The following is a 25,453-nucleotide window of genomic DNA, read 5'->3' as shown; positions in this document are numbered from 1 at the left end:
TAGGTCGATGTAACTTATTTCGCATAGGGGTGTCTTTTTCATACTCCTGAGTGAAGTAACGTACATTGACATAAGCAATGGTGTACATCAGTGATTCCCAACCTTTTTTATATTGTGGCCCGGCAAATGCATTCACAAACTTTCGGCGGAACAGTGACAGTTTATTTTCATATTTGCCTATTCATTATACAAGTAATGAATAGGCAAATATGCAAATAAAATTTTATTGGTCTGCCAAAAGTTCCGGCCCTCAGAACTGATGTGAACAGATGGCTTCAGCTCTGGCAATCACCATGTGGCAGGCGGCTGCTGCAGCTGAAGCCAGCTGTTTGTAGTGGTGCTGGAGTCTGGGGTCACATCAACACTACACTAATTGAATAGCGATAGAGAGGTAGCCATGTTAGTCTGATCTTGCTAAAACAAAAGGAAAAACTATGTAGCATTTTAAAGACTAACAAGATGGTTTAATAGGTGATGAGCTTTCATAGGCCAGACCCACTTCCTCAGATCATGTTCTGGAATAGAATTGGCATGACCATGTTGGCACTTCTGTATTTTATTGTTTAACATGTTGATACAATGGTGAGAGAATACTGTGAATATCTAGACAAACAGATAGATAGTGTCAGAATTATGAAGCTATATTTATGAAATAAACTGATGTCCAGCTCTATCTACTCTAAAACTTCATACACATCCTCTAGATGTTTTAAAGTTAAAGTCCAGTGAGACATAATATAGAAACAACAGTTCCTGAGAACATCATTACCACATTATATATGGAAGAAAATGACATCTTCGATGATATGAAGAAAATCACTTTGCTGAAAAATGAGAACTAGGAGATATGGCACACCAAAATAAACACCACTGGATTCATGAAAAGAAAGCATTAAGATTCAAGCAATGATAACGAAATAATAGCAATATTGAAAGGAAAGCCCATTTAAAAGTTCCTGATGAAGCAAAAATGCATACTCTTGTTCCATCTTTCAATATAACTGATGCGAATTTCTAAGCATTAGAGAGAAACTAAAATATTCTCTGACACTAAGGAAAGTGCTCAACGCTGTACAGAATGTTACAAGGGATTTTTAAGAGAAAGCACTTTGGGAAATCTCATTTCTGGAAATCTTATATTTTAGTTCCCTGTAATTATGTTAAACACTTTATTGTGAAATTCTTGATTTTTTAGCATTATGTATCCTTTTTATATTGTGGAAAAATAATTTAAAATATTAAAAAAATCTTTATAATTTATTATAGCTCCCAAAAATGTGTCGGGCATTTATAGCCAGATCTTACCCAGGGAAATTTTCAATCTGAAAAATATCATCTAAGCCAGAGTTCTGTGATTCTATGCTTCACTAGAGATAGCATATGTAAGGACACAGGTTTTTAAATCTAAGCAGGCTGAAATCCTCTGTAAAAATAAGCAAGCAGGTCGTATCAGAGAACTTTATGCAAATATTTTTGCGCTTGTCACACACCCCCCAGAGCTGTGGCAGCCCCTGCCTGTAGTGAAGAGGGGGCAGAGTGAGGATCCCTAGCGTCAGCAATGAAAATATAGGGGAGTATGTTCATGATACATCTAGTGGAGAACAAGTTCCCACATGCCACCCCCCATGAATCACCTATGTTCCAGAGGATCTCCCATTCATTACCAAGCCAATGTATATAAAATAGTTTTGATAAAATAAAATAAACTAAAATAAAATAAAATGAATGTCTTATGTTTCAATCAATACAGCGTGACACTGTTGCAAAAAAAAGCAAACATGATTCTGGGCTGCATTAACAGAAGTGTTGTGTGCAAGACACGAGAAGTCATTCTTCCTCTCTATTCTGCGCTGATTAGGCCTCAGTTGGAGTACTGTGTCCAGTTCTGGGCACTACATTTCAGGAAAGATGTGGAGAAATTGGAGAAGGTCCAGAGAAGAGCAAGAAAAACGATGAAAGGTCTAGAAAACATGACCTATGAGGGAAGACTGAAAGAATCAGGCTTGTTTAGTTTGGAAAGGAGGAGGCTGAGAGGGGACATGATAGCAGTTTTCAAGTATCTAACAGATGTCACAAGGACGAGGGAGAAAAATTGTTCTTCTTGGTCTCTGAGGATAGGACAAGAAGCAATGGGCTTAAAGTGCAGCAAAGGAGGTTTAGGTTGGATGTTAGGAAAAACTTCCTACCTGTCAGGGTGGTTAAACACTGGAATAAATTGCCCAGGGAGATTATGGAATCTCCATCTCTGGAGATATTTAAGAGCAGGTTGGATAGGCATCTCTCAGGGATGATCTAGAATAGTGCTTGGTCCTGCCGTGAGGGCAGGGGACCAAACCTGATGACCTCTCGAGGTCCTTTCCAGTTCTAGTGTTCTGTGATTCTATGCTTCACCGGAGATAGCATATGTAAGACACAGCTCTAGAATCAGCGGTGGGAAACTCAGTGTGATAATTGATTTTAGTTACCTTGTGGAATTTTGTCAAAGATAGCCCTCAGTGACAAAAATATGCTACTTGAATACAAAAAAAAAAAAAAAAAAAAGACTTAGAAAAGACATATTGCATTTGGCAAATTGTGTTTTTCAATCAAAACAAGAAAGTCCTGGGTGCATCTTAAAGACAGATCTACTTGGGCATAAGCTTTCATGGGCAAAACCGCACTTCGCCAGATGCATGTGAGAAAGTGGGGTTTTGCACAAATAGATCCATTAGGCCTGGTCTACACTGCAGTGGAAGGTCAAAGTAAGATACACAACTCCAACTATGCAAATTGTGTAGCTGGAGTTGGCGAATCTTAAATTGTGTTTCTGTGCCGTCCACACAGCAGGAGGCTGACAGGAGTAAATGCTCTGATTGGCTTCCCTTATTCCTCATGAAGAGAGGAGTAACAGTGGCAACGGGGTTGCTCTCTGAATTTGATTTAGCAGGAAGACTGACCACAGCAGCGTCGATCTTCCATGTAGTGTAGACACGCCCCTAGTCTTTAAGATGCCACAGACAAGAACTATTGTTTTTATGGATACAGATTAACATGGCTACCCCTCTGATACCTTTCAGTAAGGCACTAGTAAGGTATCACACAAAAAACAAAATCAGTGTTTCTGCTGCTATAGGTTGCCACCGTATCTCTATCCATGAAACAAGAACAAGTTACCAGCCCATCAAAGAGAATAAAATATTTCATCACCTTTAAGCTCTTATGCATGACAAATGGCCAGATAAAATCAAAACCAGTGAGCTTCTGCAACAAGATTGCATAAACAGAAATGAAGCAAACGCAAAAGCACAGTGTTACTGCACAGCATATATCCCCAAATGGCATCCCTCGCTGGGAAAGAAAATGCTGAATAATGATTTTTTTGAAAGGAAAAACAGCCAGAAAGGAAGATGCAAAAAGATATCTTGAAACTGAACCTTGCACATTGTGGACAGATGGCAGGTTGTTAGACATGACTGCAGAAAAGCCAACAGGTTGCACAGCCAGGGTAATTTCTGCAAATCCATGCAGAGCTTGCTGAATAGGCCCTCAGAGATACAAGGACAGTTCCAGGTGTGTCCCATGGTGCTCACTGCAGATGGCACATGAGGTGAAAATACTGTGTCCTTACCAGCTGCGAAATCTCACAACAGCATCACAACTTACTAAACCAGCAATCACAAAATATCACCAGGGCAGGATAGTGTTAAAAATAATTTGGTAAAATCCAACAAGGCTGATGCTTCCAAAATGATCCCGTTTCCTCAAATCACAGCTGCCAAACCACACTAATTTGTGATCTGTTGAGGTTTATTCACACAAGATATAGAGGCTGATTTCAAAGAAACAATCTATAGTTTGGTTGTTGACCTGAATTTACGAAACCACTTAGGGATACAATTATGGCTCCAAATCTCAGAAGAACAGATTTCTGGACTGGAGTGTGGTTGAAGCTCTGGAGCTGGCAAAGGAAAAAGTTAAGTAATCAATTAACAGCAATTCATATAATCAGAAAAATAGTTTTTGGAGGTGCCTGATTCAGGAAGCAAATAATAATAATCTGTAATAATCAATGTTGGTTGGCCATTTCCGTGATATTACTTAAAATGCTCTTTTAAACTTTCTCAGAAACATTGCTAGTGTCCAAACACACCATGGACAGACTAGGATTGTTGGGGTATTCTCCTGCCTCCCCACAGACTGCTACAACAAACTTACCACCATCACCTTTTGATTCCCTACTTCAGCACAGAATTTAGAAATTTAGGTGGAAAAGACTTGATAGGCCATGGCTACGTCTACACTGGCATGATTTTCCGGAAATGCTTTTAACGGAAACGTTTTCCGTTAAAAGCATTTTCAGAAAAGCATGTCTAGATTGGCAGGACGCTTTTCCGCAAAAGCACTTTTTGCGGAAAAGCGTCCATGGCCAATCTAGATGCACTTTTCCACAAAAAAGCCTCGATCGCCATTTTCGCAATCGGGGCTTTTTTGTGGAAAACAAATCTCTGCTGTCTACACTGGCCCTTTTGCACAAACGTTTTTCGGAAAAAGACTTTTGCCCGAACGGGAGCAGCATAGTATTTCCGCAAAAGCACTTACAATCTTACATGAGATCGTCAGTGCTTTTGCAGAAATTCAAGCGGTCAGTGTAGACAGCTGGCAAGTTTTCCCGCAAAAGCAGATGATTTTGCGGAAAAACTTGCCAGTCTAGACACAGCCCATGTTATCCATACCCGTTAGGATCAGAGCAACATCTTTACTGTATATTTTAGAAATGTGCATCCGTCTGTCCATCTGTAAGTCCTTTGCTCAAGAACTCCTCCTAAACAGTAAGAATGAAGACCACCAAAATTGGTACACAGCTTCCTCTTATCATGACTTAAAGTAAGGTGAGGGTTTAGTTTTGCCAGGACAATGGGATATGCCTGGAATTAGATTGTTTCTCATAAAATGGAAAGGGTGGTGTCTGGTAGGAGGGAGTTGTATTGTGGAATGACCACAAGGAGGCAGCAAGGGGCCAGAGATGGCGACCAGGACAGCTATAATCCCATTGGGCCAACAGGGGTAAAAGTGGGAAAAGACACAGCTATCTACTATATATTTCAGATAATTTGTCTGTTTGTGTGTCTGACTAGCTTACAGCTAGGGACATACAACTCACCCCCGGCTGTGGTCTCTGAGTGGCCCCAACCTGCGGTGAGAAAGGGCTGGGGTTGTCCTCTGTCCCTGGGGTAGCCCACATACGGAACCCCTCAACCTCAGCCCCACCCTAGAACGACGATTTATATGGAGAAAAACAAAATTTATTTGAGTTAAGGATCCAAGCAACACTGAGCAAATCTTCTAGTTCTTCCATAAAGTATTTTCTCCAGTGTTTTGTCCAGTATAATTTTAATTGAGTCAAGCTGTAAGCCTTCTAATACTTCCCCTGGATACTTGTTCAGACTCTAAGATCTCTTTACTATGAGAATATTTAACGCTGTACAGGATTGATACTTTCTACCACACTTAGACCTTTCAGCACTATGGTTTATGAAAGCTCATCAATTTAATATAGTTTTTGACAACACTACGATTGATTTTATAGAAAAATTATTGTATCATTGATTTAATTATGATTTCATAGTTAATATTCCTCTCCCAGACACGAATAATTTAAGAGGTAAATGTTGAAGTGCTCTTTCCTGCAAATGAATGGTAATTATTCTTTATCTGTCATTTTCTGTGGAATGTTGCATAGTTTTCTTCATAAAGAAGAGTTGATAATTTAAAAATATGTATATTGATGGATATTTTGGAATAGACTTCTGATGTGTACAATAATTGTTTTGGTACTGGGACTGTTGCAGGAAAAACACACATTCCAGGCAAATTAAATAGCTTCAATAGCAAAACATATGTGGCAACGTTTTGTCCACTGAGACAAAAATATAAGCAGAATGAAAATGGAAATAGACAGAATATGACAATACAAAAAAGAAAGATAGTATTCAATAACAGCAGCTAATTAGAATAATTAGAGCAAACAAAATGGAAGACTAAACAAATACCCAATCTAAGTATGAGGGATTTGGGTAGGGTCATTCCTAGGAGTTATGGGGCCCTCTGTAGTACTGTTAAATAGTACCCCTATGCCTGATGACAATCAGGTGGGGGGAGGGGCAACAGTTTTTTAGAGGTGTGATTTTATAATCTTCAGCAACACACCAATGAATTTTTAAAAAAAACCTAAGGTCTTATAAACTAGTAAATGAATGACAGGGGTTGGTAAATGCCTGTTCAATGGCTTTATTACCACTTGAATGACTCTTATACAGGTTCTGCTAATAGCAGGCTTTTTCACTGTTAAGTAGATCCTCTCTGGAGGAAATAGAGCCACAGAACAGGGCTAGAAAGAGGCGGGGGGGGGGGTGCACATTAAGCCCCAGCAGTGCCCCAAATCTTTGGGTGTACTATGCAACTGCATGTTCTGAGTGTGGGTAACAACTCTGGATTTAGGATCCATTTTCTCTATTTCATACAGTGGAATAGAATTTGGTAAAGAACTTGATTGATCAGCTCTGCTATCAGAGAGAAACTACCCAGTGGCTGCCTTTTGCAGGGTGTTATAATGCAGAAGCCATTTTGCCATGTTGAAAGAGGCGCAAATGGAATGGGTAAGGCAAAGCAAGGCACTAACACACAGATCCAAAGGAGTCTATTAATTCCATTGGCTATATTGTCTCAAACAAAGACAATGCAAAATCTCAGCAATGTTCTTGATTGTCTTGATATTAACAAAAAACCCTTTGGCAAACTATTCTTGGCATAAACAGTATGGTTGCCAAATGCCTTGGGAAGAGGAAACACCCTAGTGGTGACACCCAGTGTTTAAGGTATAAATAGCAATTCGAGGGGATAAAAGATCTACAGTCTGAGTCTTTATCAGGCTGTGCAACTAAACTCGGGCTTTGGGCTGGACACTTAACTACTTTCACTATGAGTTATAGCACTAAGACTACGCTTACTTCTTCTTCAACTGTTGGTGGGGGTGGAACACGCGTCTCTGGTGGAGGAGGGAGTGGCGGCTCTAGGACGGGAACCTCCACTGTGAAGAGCAGTGTTGGAAACTTTTCTTGTAAAAGCTATGGGGGAGGTTCCAAGTGTAGTTATGGAGGGGGAGGCGGTGGCGGTTATGGTGGCAGACTAGTAAGCTGTGGTGGTTATGGAGCGGGATTTGGATCAACATGTGGTGGCTTTAGCGGCGGTGGCTATGGTGGAGGTGGAGTGTGCGGCAGTGGCTTTGGCGGAAGTGTCATGGGTGCAGGTGGTGTGTGCGGTGGTGGTTTTGGTGGAGGTGCCATGGGCAGTGGTTTTGGTGGAAGCTGTGGTTTTGGTGGAAGCGGTGGTTTTGGTGGAAGCGGTGGTTTTGGTGGAAGCGGTGGTTTCTGTGTCGACGATGGCCTCCTCAACACCAATGAAAAGGTCACCATGCAGAACCTTAATGATCGCTTGGCAAATTACCTGGAAAAGGTTCACGGTTTGGAAACAAGCAACGCTGATCTGGAGAAGCTCATCAAGGAATGGTATCAGAATCAAGGTCCAACTGCTTCATTAAAGGACTACACTCCCTTTCTTAAAGAGATTGATGACATTGACAAAGAGGTAAGCTATTATTTTTCAGACAAGTTCTAGTCATTATAAAGCTTCTCTCTGAGATTATGCACAGATACTTAGGCAGGCAGTAGGTAAAATATTTCATTACTTACAAGCAACCAACAATTAGGCAGTGCCGGCATTAAGGTAACCTGTGGAGATCCAATCTTTAGAGATGCCTAACACATGTGTACTAAGCATGTGCAAGCTCATTTTTTTTCACAACTTCATAACTTTGCCAATGTTGGGCTGATTTGAAGGAGTCAGCCAAAGACATGTCCTTTATGTCGCTGCACTCCCTCCTGCCGAATTTTGCATCCCTGTTCTGAAACATGGAGGTGCTAAATGTTAGCAAAATGTTAGTAAGAGGGGGTTTGTTTTTTTTAAGTAGGCAAATCACTGTATTTTACCTAACCTGGTTTAGCTAAATAGCTGAACTTCTTCTGCTAACATAACATATTTAAAAAGGGGTGGACCTCTGGCATGCAGAAGGAGAGAGTAAATAGGGGCACCACACCCCAAAATCTCCTGTGCATACACGTTCCTGCAGCCCGAAGAAGGAGGAAGCAGCAGAGTGTCTGGCTAACAGCTGAGAACTCCTCTCCTCATTCCTACACCTGCAGCGTTCTGCTTCCTCCCTGCGGTTGGAGTCCTACATGTTGCCTCTAGCCCCTGATTTGCCCCAGCTGTCTGTAAAGCAGGCACCCATACTGTGACTCTAGGAGCAAGAAAGGAGAAGCAGCAGGCAGGCTGAAACAGTAGGGCTACATTTACACTGGCATGAATTTCCGAAAATGCTTTTAACGGAAAAGTTTTCCGTTAAAAGCATTTTCGGAAAAGAACTTTTTGCGGAAAAGCGTCCGTGGCCAATCTAGATGCAGTTTTCCGCAAAAAAAGCCCCGATCGCCTTTTTCACGATCGGGGCTTTTTTGCAGTGTAGACAGTACTATGCTGTCTACACTGGCCCTTTTGCGCAAAAGTCTTTCAGAAAAAGACTTTTGCCCGAACAGGAGCAGCATAGTTTTTCCAGAAAAGCACTGATGATTTTACATGAGATCATCAGTGCTTTTGCGGAAATTCAAGCGGCCAGTGTAGACAGCTGGCAAGTTTTTCCACGAAAGCAGATGATTTTGCGGAAAAACTTGCCAGTCTAGACACAGCCTAGAGGTAAGGGAGAACCCAGAAGCCAGCTGCTGTGCGGCTTCCTCACTGCCCAGGTTAGCAGGTGGTTTCATGCAAACCTTTCATTTTGTGTTTAATGGGCTCCTCCAAAACGATTCAATTTAAATTCCTGCACTTGCCACAGGCAGGAGATCAGAAACAAAACAAAGCAACGTGAAACAGACAACAGGCATGGAGGAATTCTTCGAATGTTTGATAAAGCTATACACAACTAAAACAGTGTCTTGTACTGGAAAGCATCAGGCAACCTTAACTTCAGGAATCACTCCTTGCCTGTGCCATCATCACAATAGATTCTGCAGATACAAGTGAAGACAATTAATTATATATAAAAAAGCCCTCCTTTGTGAGGGCTTCAGTACTCTTGTAATCCATTTATAATGAACTCTTAACAGAGTAAGACAAATAGGTTTTAATCATGGCTTATGGGAAAATTGTACAAATTTGAGTTAATGAAAAGTATTCCTTCCAAGTAAAACTGGAACTGGGAGGTTTTAATAAAATACTATTGAATATCATAAGTTAAGGACAAAGCAGTTAGTCTGGTGTGTAACAAGTATCGAGCTTTCTTTTGAAGTACGAAAAGCCCTTTTCCTAAAATAAAAAGGATTTCAGTGATCTAATTGAGTCTGCAAAAGCGGCAAGGAGTCCTGTGACACCTTATAGACTAACCGAAGTGTTGGAGTATAAGCTTTCGTGGGCAAAGACCCACATCGTCAGATGCATGTAGTGGAAATTTCCAGAGGCAGGTATGAATATGCAGGCCAGAATCAGGCTAGAGATGAGGAGGTGGATCCAATCAGGGAGGATGAGGCGCACTTCTAGTATCTGATCTGGAGGTATGAATAGCAAGAGAGGAGAAGCTGCTTTTGTAGTTAGCTAGCCATTCACAGTAGATTAACACTTTGGTTAGTCTATAAGGTGCCAGAGGACTCCTCACCGCTTTTGCAGATTCAGACTAACACGGCTACCCCTCTGCTAATTGAGTCTAACCAGGCATTTGGGGGAAAAAATGCATTATTCTGAAGAAACATATAAAAAAGGGATACTTACCTAAGGAACAGTACCGAATAACAAATTTTAAAGGTAAATATTAACGCATGCCACAAACATTAAATCATATTTGACAACATACAAAACAGTCCTATCTCTCTCTCTCTCTCCATACATACATAAGCTTAAAAAACAACAAATAGTCTGGCAGCACTTTAAATACTAACAGAACAAGATGGTATCATGAGCTTTCATGGGCACAGCCCACTTCTGCAGATGTATAGTTACATATTGCAATATATTGGTATAATTTATACTTAATCTTTCATATATAATCTTCACAGTTTATAGCACAAAAAGCTACAGTTTTCTAAATGTAAACCTGTAAATGCTATTTTATTCCTCCAGTGCCATTTTAGGTGGTAAAAAAAAAATAACTTCACATGCATTGATATCACTTTGATGAATTAAAGTGCTGTGGAGCTTTTCAATTAAATGAAGAGAATTCTAGTCTAGAAAGTAGTCATGTACCATTGGATATCCACTCATTCCCCATTTCCCTGCCTGCCCGCATCTCACTCACTTGTATGGGTGATCACTGATAGAGGTGACTCTGCAAATGTCTCTCCCACATCTTGTCCTGCTACCTACACAACCTGCTACCTACACTTTGGCTCTGTGTGGATGTGTAAGAAGGGCCACAAGATGAGCCTTAGTTTCTAATCTTTACACAGAAACCGAGATGATGGAGCCAGTTAGATCTCATAGCTGCATGAACATTCAAGCATCCTTTACTTGAATGATCCTGTTGTTACATCCAGTGGGAATAGTGTTTTTGCACTGTTATTTTGTGGGATATGGGATGCTTGTTTAATTATTTTGTTAAACAAGGTTTTACATATTTTAAAAGACATGTAAAACATTAGTGTAGTAAATACCTCATTAATATATACATCTGACAATACTGATTTTGATACCATTTGATAGAAAGGGCACCACTGTAGGTAAAAAAGTAGTAACTGACACACGTTTCTCAGATCTTGGTTTCTCCCCAACTGTTTATGTACGAGACTGCATTTGTTTGCTCCTTTTTTCTATGCATCAGATAGAAGAGACTGCAGGGCAAAATGTCACCTGTCACCTCTTTTTCAGATTGTTGCTGCGTCTGTGGAATGTAACAAGGTAGCTGTGGATGTTGATAACACTAAGATGACTATTGATGACTTTAGAACCAAGTGAGTATCTCTCTTCTTGCCTGACCCATTCCCACCTCTTCCCACCATGATTCCATATCCAAAGCAATTCCTACAGGGGTTTACGGTATTGTACTTCCAACACTGTGACAGAACAGTTATCGGAAAGAGAAGTACTCTAGGAAATAGAGTGGCATTCCAAGGACTTCAGTTCATGTCACCCAAAACTTTGTGTTTCTGAGGCATTACAAATTTAGGTTCAGCTCCTCAGCTGGTGTAAACCAGTGTAGCACTATTGACAATAATGGAGTTTTGCTGATTTTTACCAACTAAAGGTTTGACCCTCAGTTTTACACAGTAACTGAATACAGTTTGATGATTCTCCCCTAAAATAGGAAACATGGGTAGGTGATATCTGTACAGTGCCCACAGTGAGCGCTTGACTGTACTAAAACACCAGTCCATGACATTGAACTAACAAGGCAAATGATCAGGAAGTGCTGTGGGCATGAGCCTGAACTCACTTACCCCAGTGGAAATCCGGGGTAGCTCCATTGTAGCTAATGGGATTAAAACCGCGTAAAGTCAGTATAAATGCAAAGAGAATCAAGAATAAGCAAAGAGATAAAATAAGGCCAAAAAGGCATCTAGATGATGAGGACCCATTCGTAAACACACTTGACAGTGCTAGGAACACGACACTAAGCATTACCGACTTTCTTTTCTGTGGATTAGAGCAGAGCATGAAATGGCGCTCCGCCAGAATGTGGAAGCTGATATTAATGGCTTACGCCCCATGTTGGACCAGCTGACCATAAGCAAGTCTGACCTAGAGGCGGAGTATGAATCCCTGAAGGAGGAACTAATTTCTCTCATAAAGAACCATGAGGAGGTAAAATCCCCCCCTTTAAATGTTGGCTTTTCATTAGTTATTTTAAGAGCCACCACTTTTGCTCTGTGATTTTGGGTGCCCTACATGAGACATCCTGGGCCTGATTTTCAGAACTGTTGATGGCCCACCGCTCTCACTGACTTAGTACCCTTCTCGTTTAGAAAAGGGATGGCTAGTTTGAATGTCTGACCAAGCTAGACTACTTTGAACGTTCGACCAAACTAGATTAGGGAAATAAGCAGCCTGTATTACCCAAATTCAATTTATGTGGTGACGCCGTGGAAGAAAACAATAGATTTCATGTATGTAAAAAATGTAAGCTTCTTGGGAAACTATTTTCCATGGAAAAGTATGATTCATAATCTGATAACCTTAATGAATTCCCAATATACAAGGTCCGCAATGCACTGGAAATCAAACACCCCATAGGAGGCAGAGTTAGGGCCAAGTATAAAAAACTGTCCCCTTTCACAGAGTACAACAACATTGGCCATTGTGTGTTACAACTAGGAAGTTAAAGGGGTGAATCCTGCTCTTCTCTTGGGATCTGATAGAGGAGGGTCTTGTGAGAGAGACATAAGGGGTGAATGTCAGAATCAGACCTTCTGTATCCGCAGTGGTAGAGTTGTCTTCCAAACCTTCTTTGCTATGAATAAGAGCTCAAAGCCTCAGAATGAGATGTTTGTTTGTTTTTGGGGGGGTCTGGTTTTCATTGCAGGAAATTAAAGGATTGATTCAGCAGACCGTTGGTGATGTCAATGTGGAGGTCAATGCTGCCCCAGGCTGCGATCTGACGCAAACACTAGATGACTTGAGAAGAGAGTATGATGCTATCATACAGAGAAACCGCAAAGAGGTGGAACAGTGGTATGCATGCAAGGTAAACTGCAGTACTGGTAACTAAATCTCTCTCTCTCAAAGGCTATGTCTAGACTGCAGGCTTCTTTCGAAAGAGGCTCTTTCGAAAGCATCTTTCGAAAGAGCCTCTTTCGAAAGATCGCGTCTAGACTGCAGGCGGATCTTTCGAAAGAGAAATCCGCTTTTTCGAAAGAGAGCACCCAGCGAGTCTGGATGCTCTCTTTCGAAGACGGCCTCTTTACATTGAAGAACGCCTTCTTTCGAAAGAGGAACTTTCGAAAGAAGGCGTTCTTCCTCGTAAATTGAGGTTTACCGCCATCGAAAGAAAAGCCGCGTTCTTTCGAAATAATTTCGAAAGAACGCGGCTTGAGTCTGGACGCAGGGGAAGTTTTTTCGGGAAAAGGCTACTTTTCCCGAAAAAAACCCTGAGTCTGGACACGGCCAAAAAGACTTGACATACTTTGTTAGCAAACCCAAGCATAAAAGTCGTAGAGCAATTGTTCCCATGTGAGTTACTATAAATCATCTAAATTATGCTGACAATTTAGCATGAGAAGATTTAATTGGATTGAAAAGGTTTAGCTGCGAGTCAGAATTAATAGAATCATAGAAATGTGGGGCTCAAAGGGACTTTGAGAAGTTAGACCCTGCCCCTTGCCCTGACAGGTGTTGCTCCAGCCTGTTTTTAAAAACAAACTATGAGTATTCTACGACTTCTTTGGAAGCCTGTTCCAGAGCCTAACTTCCCTAAGAGTCTGAAGTTTTTCCTAACATCTAACTTAAATCTCTTGTTGCAAATTAAGCCAATTACTTCTGGTCTTACATTCCGAGTCATAGCCTTCAAAGTGAGAAGGGACCATCATGACCAACTAACCTAACCACAGAACCTAACCAACTCACTCAGCCTCTAGCCAGTTCACTTAACTTTTTAGATGCTTTCATGATGACAAATTCACCATATTCACCCTATAATTAAAGCTAAAACAGCTTAATTCTGTATTTCCACTTTTCAGATAGCAGAAGTTAATCAAGAAGTCAATACGAGTGGCCAAGACATAGAGACCAGCAGCAAACAAATCACAGAACTGAGACGTGAATGCCAGAATGTGGAAATTGAGCTGCAATCCCAGCTCAGCATGGTATGTAATAGTTTTTGCTTCTGCATATCACGTATGAAACGGGGCACATGGATTACAGGCATGACAGGAGACCAGCCTTGGGCCTTGCCCCATTATGTAAAGGGTGAGATGGGGTACTGCATCAAAATATTTTAAGCCTGCCACGTTCCTAACAGCCTGTTCTTTCTGTTCAATTCTCAGCTGAAGTCTTTGCAGTCCTCTTTGGATGACACCGAATGTCGCTACAACATACAGCTGCAACAGATGCAGAGTGTTATTAGCTCTGTGGAGGAAGAACTGGCACATATTCGATGTGAAATAGAAAATCAGAGTCAAGAATACAAGATGCTCCTGGGCATCAAGATGCAGCTGGAACAGGAGATAGCTCAGTATCGGAGTCTGCTTGACGCAGGAAGTAAAGACCTTCCTGGGTATGTAAACTATTGACATATCAGAACAGCAATTAGGAACAAATTGAATCATGCAGGGAGGAGAACTGGTTCGACAGATTTGGCAGACACAAAACCTGCAAGGAAAGGGAGTTAATTTCATGCCACTTAGTGGTCCTCCAATATTTGGAGAGCTGTTTAAAAAACTATAAGGTAGTCCAAAACTCATGGAATTCTTGGACATTAGAGTTGCAATAGAAATCTTATGAGTAAAACCATGATTTAAAAATTGTTCTAGTGCTGTAGTATTTTGGGCTAGGCAGGAAATACCAGGAAAAAAGGGTCCCCCCATTCTTTTGCTATTTTTGATTCTAGAAAAAGCTAGGAAGTCTTAGTGGTAGAAGTGAACATAGAAAATAATTTTAGTTTGAACCTCTGGTGGAAATGCAGATTTTTTAAAAAAAATTCCTGAAGCAGTTGGCCTACCCATAATTCTGACTGGGCTTAATCCATACCATGAAACAAGCACAGATCAATTCGATATATGCATTTCAAATGTAGATACCAGTGACATAGTAGGCTTTCAGGACTGGTGGGATAGAAGAACAGATTTGGGGGGAAAAAATCTCTTAGCTGGGCCATGGGAAAATTCAACTTGTAGATACAGTTGGTGGAGAAGATGCATTTGAGTGTCATTTTCTTAATGATCTGCACTGGCCATAGGGCTGCAGAATGTTGGGTAATGGACAGGAGGGAGACCTGCTGGCCAGGCTTCAGTGCATCTTCAGGGTGTGGGTCTCCTTTGATGAACTGATTTGTTGTTTCATTCATTTTTTTCTCTTTTCCTTTCATAGTGTTCCAGGAGAAGGAGGTGTCGTAAGTGGAGGTGGCCTCAGAGGTGAAGGAGGAAGAGGTAGTGGCGTTTCTACAGTCCCAAGAGGAGGTGACAGAGGAGGAAGTGTCAGAGTAGGTGGAGAATCACACAGATTAGAAGGAGGTGGCTCAGGTGGAGGATCAGTAGTAAGAGGAGAAGGTAGCACAGGATCAAGAGGAGAGGACAGAAGGCCATCTAAGGCTGGTGAAAACTTTGGTAAGAACTATTATCAGAATAATTGTTTCCTTTTTCTTTACTCTCTAATTCCACTAGCAGACTAATTGCTCATTTGGCTGAAAGAGTGAGGTAAAGGAGAACATATCAAGCCCACTCTATGAGGCCAATGTGTTTTGAAAAACTTTTGTTAATATATTGGGTATGTGTCCGAAGGTCCTTGGAGTGGTATACCAAATTCAGTATTAAACAGATTAAAACACTATTGTAAGAATTACTAGAGATGCAAATGACAAGTAGAGGAGAAGTATAAAGGAGGTAATATAAACAAAGCGTGGGTTAGAGGAGAAAAGGAAAACTGGAACTTGGAGGAGCCTCCTTTAACATATATGTGGGTGCAAGTGTGTGTGTAAATGAGGTTTACAGGATCTTTTGAAAAAGGGTTTTATTTTCGAAAGATCCCTAGCTAAACAGCCATTTTTCTTTCGGAAAGCCCCTTTTTGGGAAACGCCCCCCTGCGGCTGCCATTATGCAAATGAAGTGCGGGAAATTTAAATCACAGCTTCATTTGCAATTTCAAAGTGTCTAATTTGCAGCCCTTTTTCGAGAAAAGGGATGTAGACTAGACACAGCCAGAGTGCAAAAGAGAGGATGATGCTTATGGAATGTGGCTGTGAGAAACAACAGAAAAACACACATGGGGAGATCATAATTGCAGATAAAAGAACATTTTTGAAAGATGCTTCCATGACTGATGGATTCACTGATTTATTTTAAAAAAATGTTATTTCTATTGCCATGCTATAAACACTAAAGACCAAATTCTCCCTTCAGATATGTGTACGCAGCTCCTGTTATTTTCAATAGAAGCTGTAATTGTCCCTCCGAGAACAGACTTTTGCTCTAAACACAACATTTAGGGTATGTCTAGACTACAGGCTTCTGTCGACAGAAGTTTTGTCGACAGATACTGTCGACAAAGCTTCTGTCGACAAAGAGCGTCTAGACTACATCCAGTTCTGTCGACAAAGCAAGCCACTTTGTCGGCATGACAGTGTAAATGCAAAGGACAATGTAGATGCAATAATGCCTTCTATTGACAGAACTCTGTTGACAAAAGGCGTTATTCCTCGTAGAATGAGGCTTACAGCCGTCGACAAAACTGTAGACGCAGGTATAGTTTTGTCGACAAAACCCTGTAGTCTAGACACACCCTTAATTACAAGCACAGCTGGTTTTCTTAATCTCATTTACTTTTTGCAGAACCCCATGAAATATATATTTTTTATAAAGCTTTGGAGTACTGTACTTACAGGCATACTAGCATCTGTCCCCAGCCTGTTTCCTGTGTATTAAATGGTAATGCAAAGAGGTCCCCCTCTCACACGCTAAATAAAGTAATAGTTGCCTCTGTCTCTCTACAGTGTACACAAGAAGAACTTTTGAGTAACCAGACATGCTGATGATCCTCCAGCCGAACACTATCCATTTAAGCAAAAGCAGACAAAGTTAGAATAAATTCACCGTATTTCTTGCATGCCTACACGAAGAGCAAGGAGAAATGCTTCTCAAAGTTAATCAACGCTGCTTGTGCCATCTATTTCTGGGGGCCTATTGGAGCTTTTCAGATGGGCCACTTTCCTGCATATTGCTACCTGCTTTTTCCATTCTGTAATGTTCTGTGGTTCAGTCACCAATATCTGACAGTCTGTACCAAGGACGGTAGCCTGCCTACTTGTGCAAGGTGTCTCTAATAAAACTTCATTTCTTTCTGATGCAAACAGAAACCTGTGTCTGCGAAGTATTTTCCTTTAATATGTTTTTTGTTGCTATCCAGTTCAGAGGCCAACCTCACCCAGAGCACATAGGAAGGGGTCTAAAACAGCAAGCAAATGGTCTGGTAGCACTTTATAGACTAACCAAACATGTAGATGGGATCATGAGCTTTCATGGGCACAGCCTACAGTAGCTGATGGAGTTATACTAACAAACCATTTTCCAGGTGGAGCTAGGTTCAATATCTAGGGTTTCCTCTCCATCCATCCAACACAGAACTAGCCTGAGCCCCCACCTAATAACCTGGGAAATCCACACAGCACCCCGGGCTCCTCTGGGAGGCAACGCTTCCCCATGTACAAGCACAAAGTTGGAGTGTAGAAAAGAAACTTTTAATCAAAGGGAGGGGGTAACTTGGCATAAATTTGGGAAAGTACCACAGGCAGAGTTCATAAACATGAACGATGATTAAAAGTACCATGCCAAGTCGGTTGGGCAATGTCCTTTTCCTGTCAAGTTCTTAAGTCCAGCAATCTGGATGGCCCCTTTACGTGCCAAACCCTTCTCTGCACCCCATTCCCAGTTGTTGCTTTGGTTAAGGCAGACCCAGAGTTCTGAGGTGCATCTACAGCAGGGCAAAAGGGCCTCTGTGGGCCAGGTTTGGCCTGCCAAGAGGATTGATCTGGCTCATGGAGGCCCTGCTGCTCTCCTGCCCCCAGGCCAATTAGAGCCTGGGGGCAGAGGAAAGGTGCACAAAGTTTCCGCCACCCTGCCCCCACCCCACAAGGATAACGTGGTGCTCAGAAGCACCATGTGCTCCTGGCAGGGTGGGAGGAGGTTTCGCATGCTCTCCCGCCCTCAAGCCCTGATTGGCCTGGGGCTGGGGGGAGTGTGTGAAGTGTCCTGTTACCACCAGGGGCCTGGGCACCTAAAGGAAACCTGGGGGGAGGGCAAAGGTGCTCATCCACCCCCAGGGCCTAATTGGTCTGTGAGTGGGGAAGTAGGGAAGTATTCTGGCTCTGCCCCTTCCTCTTGAGGCCCCGTCCTTTCCGGTGATCTACAGAGTTCACCTCCCATCCTGAGTTGGGGAAGGCAAAGATGCATCTTATTCCCTCCACTGGTCACTCACCAGCTGCTTGCTCACTGCTGCCACCTTGTCGCATGGCCACCGCTCAGTAGCTCCCTCCAGCTACCCTGCTAGACGCTCACTGCTGCTTCCCCCGCCCACCAGCAAACCACTCGCCGCTTCTGCCAGCTTTGGGTGGATTTGGCTTTGGGCAAAACCTAAGAGGAAGAAGCCTTTTTCCGAAAGAGCTCTGTCAGAAAAAGGCATGTGTGGACAGGGAAGAGGGAGCTCTTTCACAAGAAGAGGGAAGAGGAAAAAGCACAGGTGTCTGGGTGGCCACTCCATCCATTATAATCACAGCTTAAATGCGAGAGAGCATCCATTCAGCGTGGATGCTCTCTATCAAAAAAGCAGATCGCTTTTTCCATGCACGTGGGCAGTGTGGGCGCTCTCTTTCGGAAGAAGTTTTTTCGGAAGAGCTCTTCCGGAAAAGCTTCTTCCGAAAGAAGCCTGCAGTCTAGATGTAGCCTAACTGTTTAACTAGGACTCCCCGGGCAAGGGGTCTTCTCCAGCCTGCCCAGGGCTGCTGTCCACAGGGTAAGGATGCTTGGGCCGGCCAGCCGGACTGGGGCATCCTCCGCCCACTGTGTGGTGCAATGGGCTTGGTGGGGCTGATCCGGCCTGGCCGTGGCACCAGTTAACTGTTTACCCTGGTAAGCATGTTGGTGAGGGTGACGCTTACCAGAATGGGAGAGGTCAAGGGGAGCCAGTTTTACTATAACTATGGAATATTCCAAATTATGCATCCTGTTCCCTCAGATATAGACAGGCGACAGCACACAGGGGGGCAGAGGAGGCTGCCACAAAGCAGCCTCTGTTCATGGCAGGTCCAGTCTTGCTCTGGGCAGGGGATGCTGGACCTGGTGTGAGCCGGGACCGAGCAAGCCCGGCTCAATCCCAGCTTGTGCCAGATCTGGGACCTACCTCTGCTGCTGCTCTGCAGTGTACACATAGTCGGAGCTGCAGCGGGAGTAGGTCAAACTTTTTTTCTCATTACCCTGTTGAAGAAAATTGTCGCTACCCACTGACTATGGATGTTATAGATATACTTGATCCTGTTTCGGCATGACGGATGGCCTAGATCAAGGGTTTTCAAACTTTTTTTCTCATGACCCAGTTGAAGAAAATTGTTCATCCGCAACCCAGCATCATTTGACTAGTGTGTGGGCTCCAGGGCGGGGCTGAGGATGAGTGCTTTGGGGCATAGGAGAGGGATCTGGCTTGGCAGGGAGGTGTCAGGACTGAAGCAGGAGTGGCTTACCCTGAACAGCTCCCAGTGAGCTGTGCCTCCTTGAACCCAGAAGCAGCCAGCAACAGGTTTCCAGCTAATGGGAGTGCAGAGCTAGTGCTTTGGGGCAGGGGCAGTGCGCAGAGCCCTGTGCATTCCTGCACCCCAACCTAGGACCTGGGCCTGCTGCCGGCTGTTTCTGGGGTGCAGCGCAATCAGGACACGCAGGTAGCTGCCTTAAGACCGCCACTGGTCCCCTGATCATCCTGCAGCAACGGCACCCAGCGCCTGACACTCCGGCTACAGCTACACTGCTGGTTTTTTGTGTGGAAGAGGATATGTAAATGGCACTCTCACTTGCATATGTTCTTCTGATTCTTTTTGCGGAAGAGGTTTTGCCGATAAAAAGCCCCATGTAGATGGGCCATTTGTCTGAAAAAAACCTTTTGCGCAGGATCCCTTATTCCTTAAAAATTGAGGATAAAAGGATCTTGCGCAAAAGGTTTTTTTTCTGACTAATGGCCCCGCCCACCCGGGGCTTTTTATCGGCAAAACCTCTTCTGCAAAAAAGAATCGGAAGAAGAGATGTAAATGAGATCATTTGCATAGCCTCTTCCGCCAAAAAACCCAGCAGTGTAGCCGTAGCCTCCATGACCCAGTTTGAAAAGCACCGATTTAAATCAATCCACCCTGCCAAGAGATGACTACCTGGGAATCCCTTTCTCAGAAAAGAGGACAGTTCTGTAAAATGTGGAAACCAAGAAACCTTCTCTTAAGGGAAAAAGAATTCTCGTGCTGGAAGAAAGCAGCTCTCCATTTTGTCCAGTATGCTGTGCCTGACATACCCAGTGCAGGATAATTCAGAAGAAAATGGAAACCTTAGAAAACACAGAGAGAATTGTCTTTGGCTATCAGTTTCTTCCCTGAAATGTCAATATTGGCTGAGTACGCAGGAAAGGATAATATTCTAGCCTGTTATTTTATAGACCGCATTCTTGCAGCTGTAGACATTTCTTTCTGAGATGTTAACAGTGGCGGTGATCTTTCCATTCAGTATTAGCTATTGCACATGTGAGAGCAGACAGAAAAGCTTATTTATACACATTTGTGAAAATGATTTGCCCAGTATTTGTAACTAGAGGGTTTACACAGTGTTGCCTGAGTCCTTGTGGGGGGTCAGGATAATGGGATGACGGGGATGCAGCAGTCAGGGCAGGGGGTTGGGAAGTGTGTGGGGGGGTCAGAGTAGGGAATGGGAGGTTCAGCACTCTGGGCAAGAGGTCTGGGGCTCAGCCCAAGTGGCTGGGAGATGGAGGACTCAGGGTAAGAGGTGGGAGGTGCAGGGCAGGGGACTCAGGGCAGGAGGTGGGAGGCGCAGAACAGGGGACTCAGGGCAGGAGGTGGGAGGTGCAGGACAGGGGACTCAGGGAAGGGGGTGGGAGGTGTGTGTGTGGGGAGGGGCTGAGGGCAGGGACTGCAGAAGCCAAGGCAGGGAATGAGAGGTTCAGGGCAGGGGGGCATGCAAAAATCAGGGCAGAGAGGGCTTCCCTCCCTCTACTTGTGCAGGGTGAGCTGGGGCAGGACTGCTATTCCTGGCCCCTCCTGCTCCAGTCTCCACTCACATCTGGGCATCTGGAAGAACCTTTCAAAAAGGCAAATACCAGCTTATAACCACCCACACTGGAGTGTACTATGCTACTGCATGTCAAGAAAGAAAGAAACTAAGGGAAAGCTCTTCCCCTCCATCAGAACAGAGACTGGGATGAAAAGACGAAGTTTGCACTGTACCAGTGGTGGGCATACTGAGACCTACAGACCACAAGCAGCTCGTCAGGGTTCTGAGACATTTTGTTGACTGTTGCTCATGCACAGAGTTGCCAGATTCTGCTGGTTTCTGTCTGTGTAGCTTTTTTCTCCACCGGTATTACTCAAGTGACTTGCACGTAAAGCATACCGAGAGGCAGAAGTGCGAAGTGGCAGAGGGCTGCCCAGGAGTGGCCTGAGGCGGGCTGCGGCAGCTGGCACTCCAGGCGGAACGCACAATCGGCGCCCCTGCCTGCACGGCCATCAATGGGATGACATCATCACTGGGTGCCCCGCGACATCATCACCGGGTGTCATTGAAGGCAGCACCGTAGGCAATGGCTGAGACTGCCTACAGTCACGGGCCGCCTCTAGGGTTGCCTGGGAGTGGGATTGTGGGGTGCACTGGCTGCCGGCCCCACTTCCAGAGTCTATCGAATAGTCCTGGAATTGCTAAAATTTCATGTGGGTTAATTACAAAGCTGGAGCAACGTATCCTGTTTCATGGTTCCCACCATCCCCACAGCAGGAGGCCGACAGGAGGCCCTTACTCCTTGCAGAAGCGGGAGTACTGGCCGCCAGCGGTGGCATCCTCGGAGTTTGATCACAGCTGTGTCTATTTTCTGTTTAGTGAAGACATGGCCACAGCCTAAGGGTGTGTCTAGACTACAGGGTTTTTTTTGAAAAAAGTGGCCTTTTTTTAAAAAAACGTCCCCACGTCTAGACTGCTGCCACGTTCTTTCAAAAGTAAATTGAAAGAACGCGGCAGTTTTTTCGACTGCGGAAAACCTCATTTTATGAGGAAGAAGGCTTTTTTTCAAAATTGCCCTTTTGAAAAAAGGCGCTATGTAATGCCAACTCTGCTTTTCTGAAAGAGTGCCTGGGTGCTCTCTTTCGAAAAAGTGGCTCCTTTTTCAAAAGTACTGGTTGTAGTCTAGAGGCTCTTTTTCAAAAGAGGCTTTTTCAAAAGTATCTTTCAAGAAAGTCTCTTTCGAAAGAGGCTTGCAGTCTAGACGTAGCCTAAGAGGGGTTGCTGTGTTTGTCTATATCTGCAAAAACAACAAAGAGCTCTGTGGCACCTTAAATACTAACACACTCATTTGGACATAAGCTTTCGTGAGTAAAAACAACAGATTTACTTGGACATAAGTTAAGTGCCACAGGACTTCTTGTTTCTTTAGCATAGCCAATCGCATAGAATGCTCATGTAGCATCCTCTAGTGGCAAGCACAGAAAGTGTGCTAGCACTTACAACACTGACTCTTGGCTACGTCTAGACTGGCATGATTTTCCGGAAATGCTTTTAACGTAAAAGTTTTCCATTAAAAGCATTTGCGGAAAAGAGCGTCTAGATTGGCACGGACGCTTTTCCGCAAAAGCACGTTTTGCGGAAAAGCGTCCGTGGCCAATCTAGATGCGCTTTTGCGCAAAAAAGCCCCGATCGCCATTTTCACAATTGGGGCTTTTTTGCACAAAACAAATCTCAGCTGTCTACTCTGGCCCTTTTGCGCAAAAGGGACTTTTGCCCAAATGGGAGCAGCATAGTATTTCCGCAAAAAACACTGATTTCTTACAGTAGGAAGTCAGTGCTTTTGCGGAAATTCAAGTGGCCAGTGTAGACAGCTGGCAAGTTTTTCTGGAAAAGCAGCTGATAGTATAGTCTCAAGCTTTGAAAGAGACAGCCTCATGAAAGTAACACACATTATAACTTTGGAATAGCTACCAAAAGACTATGATGTTTTTACTTGGCCCTTATTCTATATCCTTGAGACACAATCCATGAGCTTTTCCTTCCACGAATATACACCCTTCACCTTCTACAGAACATGCCTTCTAATTTCTGATGCCAACCGACTCATGCCCATTACCTTCACATTCTGGCCAGTATATGAACCATGTAAGTTTTGAAGTGTTTAAAAAACCCAGCTCCTGCTTCTTCTTTTCCCCACATTAAGGCAAAATTCTCTGCTGAAGCATTACAATGCTTTGCTGACATCACAAATAGATTATTCTGACTAACGTTGCATGAAGATAAACCAGGGAAAAAATTAACTAGTTTCTCAAAACAAGAACATCTTGTGGTTTCTCTTTGAGTTAGCTGTCACTTCCCATGAAATATACGTTTATTCTTCACTAGAAAATGTGATGAAAGTTATCTCTGACAATAATTAACCCTGAACAAGTGTGTAAACATGCACTTGCCATTTCTTCTAGGGTGAAATTTGACTCGTGTTTGATGTGTACAGAAATGGAAGGGAAAATTGCATGAAAACATCGGGTTTTTGTGCAAAAATATGTTAATAAAATTGATACATTTTTCACCACTTCCATGCTGTGATTTCAAATGGGGGAATAAACAGAAGGAGCAGATGGACACTCATAAAGAAAAGATAATGGAAATGTCACTGGTCATAAAGAACAAGGGAGAGAAGCAGAGGAAGTTCTGGTTATTTAGGCATGATCGTCTCCGAATCTTTTCAAATAATTCCATAAGGAGTCAGCAGATCTTACTGAAGCCAGGGTTTGCCAGCGCTAAGCCTGTGAGCACTTGATTTAGCATGCATGTTATCCTGTCCATGTGGCTTACTCACCTACATACTGATACAAGAGCACAGACATAAAACAAAGGGAGTGGGGGGGGGGGGCTGACATTGCCAATTTAAAAATTAGTCCACTTCTATTAAGAATGAGGTTTAAGGTGTTGTTTATATTGTAGCCCTCAAGAGAGGACAGCTTTTGTTACGGTTGCTTTGTGTTATGTTGTTACTGTCTCCAAGGGACAAGAACCTTTTCTCAACTTCAGTCTTCAGGTGTGTTTGGTTTTCTTAACTCTGGGCATTAATCATCTATGTTTGTGTAACAAAACCATGCAGGAAAGCAGATCAGACCATGTCTGTGGAATGTGAAAATACATGATCCCATTGGTAATGTTCTGACTGAAACAAGGAAACTAAGATAAGAACCTGATGCTTTAGGCATAAGGGTCTAGTTTTGCTGAGGTCCAGGCAAACTTTGGCTGAGTCACTTTGTCAGCAGTTGGTACAGATTATATTCCTATCTCTTTCCCAGCCAGTCATTTTCTTCTACCCAGCCAACTTCTGCTCTGTGACTTTGACAGCATTGCTGCTTCATGCAGCATAATACACCTTCTGACACTACAGTTTGCTGATCCCAGAGCATGAGAATCAAGGTAAACACAGAGGGACAGATCCTCAGTTGGTATAAATTAGCATAGCTTCACTGAGTCTGATTGACACCCCTGAGGATCTCCCTCAAAGACTGAAAGGAAATTGCAACCCTAGAACTAGTTAACAGCAAATAGACATTAGGATAAACTTACCAAAATTTGGGGAGGCTATTTTTTTTCCTTACTAAAGGGGCCAAGACAAGTTGGTGGATGGAGACATGCTCAGTTTGGTTCCTGGGCTATTGACTCCTATACATTGCACTAAAAATTGCTAAAGATTGTATTGGAGGAAACAGTCAAGAGAGTGCAATTTGTGTGAAGGGTTTGAGGGCAAAAGCACATAGCTATAGACTGCGAAATATACTTCTGCAGTGACTCAAAGCTATGCCATTTATGCTGGCTGTATAGCAGACCATCTGTAGGAAACTGAAGATGAGAGATGGATACAAACACATTCAAACTTTCTCTTAACATTTTAATAGTAATTTTCAGGGAATCAGTGAAACTTCAAACAGGGTCACTATATTAATGTAATGGCTTACACCTGATTTTGACAGCTGACTTGCAGCTTGCATTAAGAGCATGTTAAAATACCTTAAAATCTTCAAGGCTGAGACAAAAGTAACGATGCTTATAATATACTGCTATATCACAAAGGGAAGATCACAGCTGATGTAAAATTTTCTTCCAAGTATTTTTTAGGGAGAAAATGACTTTTAGAAAATTTCATGCCATCTTTGCAATCTAGCTATGGACATGAAAATCTTACATGCAGGGTTCCATTTTAGTTCACAAAGAACAATAGACTAGTGATGTCACAGCTAAATGAAAGTGGCCTGTATTTCTTAACAAGCCCCATCCCAGGAAGCTGGATTTAATATAGGCTTTTAATAATCCCCTGACTTGGCATAATTGCCAACATAAATATAGTAGTGTCCAGGAGATGTATTGTTAATGGAAAACTATGGCTGTAGACTGCCTTTCCGCAGGTCAGCATAAGAAATTTGTATTAAAAGAGATATGCTTTCATGTACAGATGACTGTGC

General features: G+C 43.0%; 1 protein-coding gene and 1 long non-coding RNA gene across 3 annotated transcripts in view; one reads left to right on the top strand and one right to left on the bottom strand.

Annotated features, from left to right (window-relative positions):
• Positions 1-25,453, bottom strand: part of LOC112544311 (uncharacterized) — a 157,775-nt gene that overhangs the window by 99,509 nt on the left and 32,813 nt on the right. The gene's annotated exons all lie outside the window — the stretch shown is intronic.
• On the top strand, positions 6,897-17,074 carry LOC102453370 (keratin, type I cytoskeletal 19). Its single transcript, XM_006114295.5, has 8 exons — positions 6,897-7,623; positions 10,942-11,024; positions 11,718-11,874; positions 12,593-12,754; positions 13,746-13,871; positions 14,052-14,281; positions 15,094-15,329; positions 16,712-17,074. Exons 1-8 carry the CDS (start codon positions 6,958-6,960, stop codon positions 16,735-16,737), a joined length of 1,686 nt encoding a protein of 561 aa, XP_006114357.3. The 5' UTR covers positions 6,897-6,957; the 3' UTR covers positions 16,738-17,074.

The sequence above is a fragment of the Pelodiscus sinensis genome, chromosome 29, assembly GCF_052426305.1.
Source record: "Pelodiscus sinensis isolate ZL-2025 chromosome 29, ASM5242630v1, whole genome shotgun sequence".
NCBI lineage: Eukaryota > Metazoa > Chordata > Testudines > Trionychidae > Pelodiscus > Pelodiscus sinensis.
The sequence above is the reverse complement of the archived record's forward strand: the minus strand, read 5'-3'. Positions and strand labels throughout refer to the sequence as shown.

Coding starts and splice junctions, on each gene's coding strand:
- LOC102453370 (XM_006114295.5), top strand. CDS start 6,958: ATGAGTTATAGCACTAAGACTACGCTTACTTCTTCTTCAACTGTTGGT. Junction 11,875..12,592: donor TCATAAAGAACCATGAGGAG/GTAAAATCCCCC, acceptor TTTTCATTGCAG/GAAATTAAAGGATTGATTCA. Junction 15,330..16,711: donor TAAGGCTGGTGAAAACTTTG/GTAAGAACTATT, acceptor GTCTCTCTACAG/TGTACACAAGAAGAACTTTT.